The 8508-nt window shown below is 39.9% G+C and overlaps 1 protein-coding gene across 1 annotated transcript; it reads left to right on the top strand.

Moving 5' to 3' along the window:
- The first annotated feature begins 3672 nt into the window (after nucleotides 1-3672).
- LOC113214128 (uncharacterized) lies at nucleotides 3673-7017 on the top strand. Its single transcript, XM_052274005.1, has 5 exons — nucleotides 3673-3697; nucleotides 3815-4102; nucleotides 4816-5046; nucleotides 5144-6702; nucleotides 6793-7017. Exons 1-5 carry the CDS (start codon nucleotides 3673-3675, stop codon nucleotides 7015-7017), a joined length of 2328 nt encoding a protein of 775 aa, XP_052129965.1.
- The last annotated feature ends 1491 nt before the right edge of the window (nucleotides 7018-8508 follow it).

Below are 8508 nucleotides of genomic sequence, written 5' to 3' on the forward strand. Positions count from 1 at the left end.
CTACCCTCGCCTTCCATCTGTACATTACTATTACTATATTCCTTTAACCGTTACATTTCAGAAATTTAGCACACTGACGACTAAAGCTCAGCCACCACTGGCTCCTGCACGTACTCCTACGTACTAATAGTTAAATAGAGGGGAAATTCATTCGAGGAAATTTTTTCGAAAACGGGCAGCTATATAGCAGCAACTTTTCGAGACGTCCAACGCAAGATTTCTAGTTAAATAGAAGAGAAAATTCATTGGAGGACGGGCAGCCACCAACTTCTCACATTCTGTTGGTACCACTGTTAACCCGCGCCTGCGCCCCTCTGGACTGCCCATTGTTGTTGGCAACCGCGCCCGTCCGCCCGATTGCCTCACCGGTTCGTAGCCTCGCAGGAGACGGCACTCGGTCCTCTTTCTGGGCAGGACTACGCTGAGCAGAAGGTATTTTTGGAGAAGCGTGGAACCTGTGATCTAAGCAACGGTAGAGAAAGAAAGCCTGATATTTTGAATCAGGCGTAGTCTATGATCCATGAGCAATGTTTTAAAAACCCCAGCCGGCCCGATCAATGTCAGGAATAGCCGTGAACGTAAGTTATTCTGACGTGTTCAAAGTCCGTCTGAAGGTTAGTGGCGACGTATATTTATTTAATTTTCCGGAAAGCCAGACTCGAGCGCCAATAAATTGAAAGTGTTCCGCATTATACTCAAAAAGCCCTTTCCAATGGTATAGAAGAGTGACTTATCGGCTCTGAGTCACTGTTCTATACTATAACCCATACTTCTAAGCCATTTCCAAGTACAATATTGAGAGCATGTTCCTGACTGGCCGAGCGCTTACCCCCTCTACCAGCGTGGCGTAGAGGCGGGAAATTCTCGACCAATCGGTAACGTTTATGTTCTACCCACCCTTCTTCTTCCTCAGTTAGACGAAATACACTGTTGTCGGCCCAGGTAAGATCGGTGCGATTCCTGAGCGACCTGTATTTCTTTTGTTCTCCGCACTGTAAATTGCTTACGAACTATAGGTTCGTAATGCAGACCAAAACGTTCGTAGCTTACAAAGGATTTTCAAGCGTTGTATTACGAACTAATTGTTCGTAAGCTTACGAACAAATAGTTCGTAATGCAAAGCGATTGTTCGTAAGGCCCGTCTAGCTTTTCAAACAATCGCTTTGCAACACGAACAATTTCTTTGCAATAGAAAGAACGAAAATTGTTCGTAACATTGCAAAGTATTTAGTTCGTAAGCTTTTTACAGTGCGGGTTCGAGTTCGGAGGTCTCTTCGGTCACCACCCGTAACTCGAGAATGTAACTCAGAATTATTGCCCATATCCAGTACATGTTGCGTCAGACCAGCTCCACGCGCGCTTACGTGCCCGTGCACGTGCACGCTCTGCCTCGCAAGGCCAACCCATCCGGCTGGGACGTGAACTGGACCAACAATCCGGCCGTCTGCCAACTGGCGCCCGGCTCCGCAAACTGCAGGGGATAGGCTTCTACAAATTTATCTACATGGTGCTTTTGCGGTGTGATTTTATTAAGAACGACCGTATGAAAGTGTTTCAAACTGATTTCAGACCGCTCTGGCTGGAACTTGTGCCTTTTTGGACACGATTTGTTTTTACTTGACAAGGTTTTCTATCATTTGATGGAAGTCTGTTGGCCCGAATCAGATTCTGATGAACCTTCATCAATTGAGTCATGGTGCGATCTTTTGGAACTACCCAGAGATTTCTCTTCACTGACTGGCACATCATCAGCAAACGGGTCGTCTTCTTCTTCGTCCTCAGCACCGTCCACTACATCGTCCACATTGACCTCATCCAGATTGAGTCCTTTCATTTGTTCGAAGTTGCCTTGGTCCATGTTTAGCAGGGTTTTTGGCTAAGCGATTAGCGAAGCCCATTACTCCACTGACCGGAAAAGTTTCATTCTGTTTGTTTGTTTGTTTGTTTGTACGCACGATAACTTGAGAAAGAATAGGGTACCTCAATCGAGCGCTGGGGCGGAAGTAAGAAGAACAAAAACGGAAGGTGGAAGGCGCCCGGGCCGGCCCCCTCCCCGCCCGGCAGCAGCGGCTGGCTCCCCCACTCCGGTAGGGCACCCGAAAGAATTTAGGAGCCATGTGACGTCACGGATTTCGGCGGTTTGGCGCGGTCGCCGGTCGGTGTGGAGACGGGGTGCAACGGGTTTACCGGTAAGAGGGATTATTAATGGTGTACCGGGGATAACGCGGTTTTTGTCACAGAATGTTAGTGAATAGTTTTGTTGGGGTGTATGTACCTTCGAAATTGTGTCCGGATTCACAAATTTTATCGGGTAGACCCGACTGATGGATTACAGTATGTAATGGTGTGGGACGGGCTATTTTTGAAGAGGATTTGATGCGTTCTGGCAAGTTTATTTGCATTGGTGCGGGCTTTTAATGATTATCTAGGCCAATATTATTTTTTGGTTGATTTGAAGCTGATGGGGAAATTCGAAAATTTGGTTTTTATCATAGGGAAAATAGTGAAATGAACCCGACACCTAACCGATAGTTTCGATGTCGGATCGGTCGGATGTGGTGTTCGGCATGGATAGCAATGTAAAAATACAGACTTTCGACTCAGCACTGAAACCCCGTTTGCAATTTATCCGCATTTCTAGTTTTCATTTTCATGTAATTTGTTTTTAGTCATGTGGCCCTTTCAATTTGATTGTTTAGGAACAGGAACATCCAAAGGTTAGTAGTAAGTTCTGGTGGTATACAGTCTTAAAGTCCTCCTCCGCCGGGCCGGGCCGGAAGGTCGTGCGCGCCGGCGGACGCAGTTACATCCTGTTTGAAGAGAAATGTCTCGCTAACTCCTCAATCAAAGTAAGTCCTTTAAATATTCCACTCTTGCTGCTATACAATGCTATGAATGTCGTGACATTTATTCATATCTTTTCAGATGTTAGTTATTCACCGGAGCCACCATCCTCAAGGCAAAATTGTTGGCTACAGAGTTTACGTGACACCACCACTTCCACCTCTTTCAGTGGATACTAAGGACCCTTGCATGTCAATAAGGCACAAATTTAAGGCCAATATTAATAATAATTCTTTTCCGGTAAGTTTGACACTTTCTCCAGAATTTTCAATAAAATATGATGCCAGATCAATTATTTTTCACTGTATGTTTAGGTTGTTTCCCATTACATTGTCACCTCTCAATCGGGAAATTCAGTTACACTCCTTCAGCTACTGATGGGCCTGCTGAATGTGATATTATGGTCCAAACCCCTCTCTACTGCCCTTCATTTCAACCATACAAAACAACTAATACTTCTATCACAAGTAAGAAACAGTTTTTAAAACCTCTTTTAGTGAAATAGAGCTATATCCACAAATGTATTACAAATTGTTTTGTTAGATGCTGTTTCAGTCCCCAGTCTCCTGGATTAGTGTTTTTAAGTTGGAGCTTGGTTCAAGAAATTCTTTTAACGATATGTACTGTCTTCTCAAAGATTATAGGTAAGATGATAATTTTAGCATCAATGAAAAGTACCAAACACTAAGTTCTTATGTTTACCTTTGATATTTACAGCAAGCCCCCTCCCAAAGTAACTGGATTTGGAGCTGTTGTGATTGGAGATAGTCAATTATCTGTTGAATTGGAATAGGGTGCTGTTACAGATGATCAAAGCAAAAATTGGAAATGTGGAACACACTATGGGCTTACGGTGAGTGAACTCTTGGAGATCGAGTACCTTCTAATAATGAGACGATCCAATTCTAGCATCTTGTATCATCCAATTAATTCATTTCGCTTCATTTACATTTTTCTTTTTTTCTTCTAGAGGCAAGACTTGAAACTTATGAAACCAGAGCTGTTGTAATGGATTTAACATGTGACACTTATCTATTTGCCATCAGACTTGTTGGTTCCCTTGGCTTTGGTCTTCTCTCTACAGTGCCTCCTTTCCATTTGATTGGCACTGTTCAATATCATCAAGCTCTGTATAGGCATTTAGGTGTCAGATCAGCAAAGATTCCTGTTTCAAATGACAAATTTATTATAGTGCATTGGAATGCATCATGCCTAAGCTTTAATGATAGCTGTTCTCAATTAGGGATGGAAAAAAACCGTTTTTTTTAAACTATCGAAACATACCGGTTTTATACCGAGGAAAAAAACGTAAAAAACCATTTTTTTTGGAATTTAACGATTTTTCGCTTAAAAACATCTAAAAATTAGCTAGAACCCTTATTTAGCCGGAAAATGCTGTTTTTAAAAAAATAAGTCGTTCGTCTGTGCACAGATTCTTCACGTGCAGCACTTGCTACAATCACAGTTGCTGGATATTCTTTGTATTAGGGTGCGTTTCGTGGGTTTCGCGTGTGTAGCGCTGTCTGCACGGTGGGTTTCGCGTGTGTAGCGCTGTCTGCACGGATTTCTCATAACTACTGCGGCCCTACTAGTCTCGCGCGGGGCTGCCTTTCCGTATTTATCTGAATACTCTCAGAGTATGTGTCATTTTAGACAACAAGCGATGACATGACTCAGCAACGACGAACAACTGAACTGACATCAAGAAAAGAAGGCGTAGAGTTGTGTGTGTGTGTGTAAGCGCGAGGGGGAGCGGAGGCGAATTGGCAGAAATTTTATGCAACTACAGATCTGAGTGAGTATCTAATCTTCGGAATCGTCTTAGCGTTAACCAATAACATGCCGTTGTTTTTTTAAATATAAGGAAAACTTTGATTAATTTTTGATGTGGGTCGGTGCGGTATAACTAACAACCTAACCCTACTTTCTCCTTTATTTGGATGTTAAATGATTGCCTTGTTTTTTTTTCAGGTTGTTTTTGTCAAAGAACTGCCATGCCACCGCAAAGAGGTGAGATTTGGAAACAATATACCAAAGTTTATGATGCAGCTGGAAAAGTCACTCAAGCCTGTTGTAAACATTGTGATAAGGGAAAGTATGCTTCTCCCAGCGCCACTAGACTTGCACAACACATAACTAAATGTAAGGGCTGCCCAACACCAATAAAGACTCACTTTATTGCTGAAATCGAAAAGAAAAAGGGTAAGTTTTCAAAATATTTTTAATTTATCATTTATTATAATAATTGTGGTAACAGTGACAGTGACAACAGAAATTATTAAATTCTTTTGACTTGCAGGTAAACAGAATGACAATGGTGTTGATGTGGACAGCGATGAAGAGGAGTTTGTCGAGGACAATCCTCCTTCTGTTTCACCTTCCAGTGGATCAAAGCGTACAACAGAAAATGCTGCTCATGCGCCACTCCCTGCAAAACGACAAAAATCTCTCACCACCTGCTTAGATGTTGTATCGAAAAAGGAAAAGGAGAAACTGGATGCATTATTTTCTAGAGCTTTATATTCAAAAGGGCTATCATTTTCTGTGTTTGAGGGAAAGCACATGGAAGCTGCATTGAGTGCACTTCGACCTGCATATAAAATGCCATCAAGAAAATCGTTTGCTGGGCCACTTCTGGAACAAGAATATACTTCAGTAATGAAGAGAGTTAATGAAGAAATATTAAAAGCAAGAAGTCTGACAGTGCAATTAGATGGATGGAACAATAATAGGCACGAAGGTATCGTAAATTTTGTTGTTTCTACACCTCAACCGTTTTTCTACAAGGCTATTGAGCCTGGCACTCAACGTGAAAATGCTGTTTATCTATCTGATAATATCTTAGTTGTTTTAAATGCTGTGAATGCAAACAAAGTTCTACTTCTTGTAACTAACAATGCTTCTGCCATGAAGAGGGCATGGGCCCTAGTGCAACAGGTTCACAAGCATATTTATGCCATTGGATGTGGCAGCCATGGGCTAAACCTGTTATTTAAAGACATTGTCAAATTGCCTGTCTTCAAAGATCTCATCAGCAACGCCAAAGAAATTGTCAAAATAAGAAAGCGGAGGCAACTTCATGCTATCTTTAAATCCAAACAAAAGCAGCACTATGGAGAAAAGTCAGTAAGTTTAGTTTTACCTTCTCCAACTAGATTTGCTGGAGCATATTTCTTACTGTTTTCACTTCAAAAAAATAAAATTGCTCTTGGAGAAACAGTACTTACTGACGAAGTAGAAGTGCCCCCAGAAGTAAGAAAAAATGTGCTCGACAATGAGGATCATGGGTTTTGGGCAACTCTCTCCTTTTTTGTTAAATTCATCCAGCCTGTGGTTGAAGGTACTCATCTCATTGAAGCTGATGACGCCAGACTCTCCCATATGGTTAAAATCTGCATGAACATAACAAATTTGACAGATGCAGCTTTGAATGAAGAATCAATCATTCCCCTGGGTGATATTACTAAAATCAAAAATTCTGTTGCTAATAGAATAAGCAAGTTTTGTGTATGTGATATACATTTAGCTACTTATCTCATCGACCCTGGTTTTGTTGGTGAAGGTTTGACTGATGCAGACTGCCATCGTGCCATGGAAGTCATTGAAGGACTTGCTAGGCACCTAGAATTAAATGTAGATTTAGTTATTGACAACCTAGCTGAATTTAAGACCAAAACCAATTTCTTCAGAAATGAAAAAATGTGGAGCCGCTCCCTCAGCATGCATGCCATAACATGGTGGGACTTTTTTTGCTGCAACCAGCCTTTGCACCCAATAGCAGTACGTTTACTGAGTTTGCAACCCTCAGCATGTCCATGCGAAAGAGTTTGGTCGGAGTATGGCTATGTACACAACAAGGTGAGAAATAGGTTAGGCAACAAAAAAGTAGAAAAAGAGATTGCTGTAAAACACAACCTCAATCTATGTGAACCACTGACTGAAGAATAGAGAAAGAAAAAAAATGAACTAAGTGCTGAAAGGGAGAAAAAAATTAGAGCTTACCCATGTGCATCTCTTTTTGATAATGAACAAGATGATGATGAGTGGAACTGGAGTGATGATGATGATGAGGGTGGAGCTGAGCAGGCACCTATATGGACTTCTGATGAAGAAATCGAAGAATCCTCAAGTGACGAATTGAACAATTCTTCGGAAGATGAAGAAAACCTGTAATTTTATTTTTTGATTAACAAACATATAAGATACAAGTTCAAAACTTTGTGATATTATTAGTCCAAACAAAAGTATTTTATCTACTCACCTACATTTAAGAGCAGAACTGACTTTATTTGTAGTACTTTTGTTTTTATGTTGTAGTGTACTTATGCCAAACAAGTATTATAAATACTTAGCCTAAGAAAAGAGTGAGTTTATGATTATTTTTGTCTTGTTGTAGTCTACTACATATTTATTTTTATTACATTTGACTCTTGGTTAAAATTGTGATTGTTTATAATATTTTAGTTGTTTTACATGCTTACATAATTTCATTATAATGTATGTACATGTTTTAGTTGCTCTTGTCATGTTTCTTGTCATGTTTTTACAGTTTCTGTTGTGTGGAAAGTGGAAGTGAACCCACAGAAATAAAAATTGCAGCACAACTATATTTGTTAAGATTATTTACTGGCATTACTGATGTTTAAAAAGATTGGGTTGGATGGCTTTTAGGAAGACACCAATAGTCCTAAAAGCTTGTCATGTGTTATTGAACAACAAATAGCTACTTTTGAATTTGATGCCCCACCCCACCCCCAACACGGTTTCTAATCATCAGTAAGGTGGAGAAGTAGGGCCAGGATGGTAGACAACAACGAAAAATCGCTCCAATTGTACTTTTCTGACATATTAACACAAAATACCTCACATATTAAAAAAAATGGTTTTTTACCAAGTTTTTTTTGTTAAAAAAACCGGTATAAAACCGGTTTTATACCTGGTTTTTTTCCCGGTTTTATACCGGGTTGCCATCCCTATTCTCAATATGTAATACAGTGAAAACTTGTTTGTACCTGATTTAATTATGGTATTAAGGTATTAAGATCTGCAGTTCCATTTGCTACAATTTAATAATTACTAAATGTTTTGTTATTATCTCTATCTGTTTAGGTCAGGGGTCTAGCTGATAATCACAATGTAAGTTAAAATCTTTACTAGCTTCATCTTCTGTCAGTTTTGTACATAATTCTTAGTGTAACTAGTCAATGTTACGTGTATCTCTATGCTGCTAGTCCTATTGAAAAACAAGATGTATTCTTCTTCTTTTGGCTTAGTTTATTTAACTTCTGCTCTGTTGTGTTCAATAATTGTTCTATAATCTAACTAGTTTGTGTTGAGTTAATTACTTCTTGTTCTGTCTCTTTTGTATTATATTTTTCTTTTCTAAACTAGTCATGGATGATCCAGGTGATGCTGAGTTACCCTCTAATTGTAAATTTTGTGGTAGAACCTTTAGTTTAAGGAAGGATTGTATGCATCATGAGAAGACCTGTGTCAAGTTCATTGTCATTCCCCAATGTTCTACATCTTCGCGAGCTCCTGTGACGGAAAATATTCCTTCATCAAGAGATATCCCGGGTGAAAAAACATCGACAGTAAGTTTGTATACAGAGGTATACAAGCAATTGTATAAAGCTGTATAAAGGTAATTGTATTACATTTGGT

This window comes from Frankliniella occidentalis, unplaced genomic scaffold, assembly GCF_000697945.3.
Source record: "Frankliniella occidentalis isolate FOCC.00 unplaced genomic scaffold, Focc_3.1 Scaffold325, whole genome shotgun sequence".
Lineage (NCBI taxonomy): Eukaryota > Metazoa > Arthropoda > Insecta > Thysanoptera > Thripidae > Frankliniella > Frankliniella occidentalis.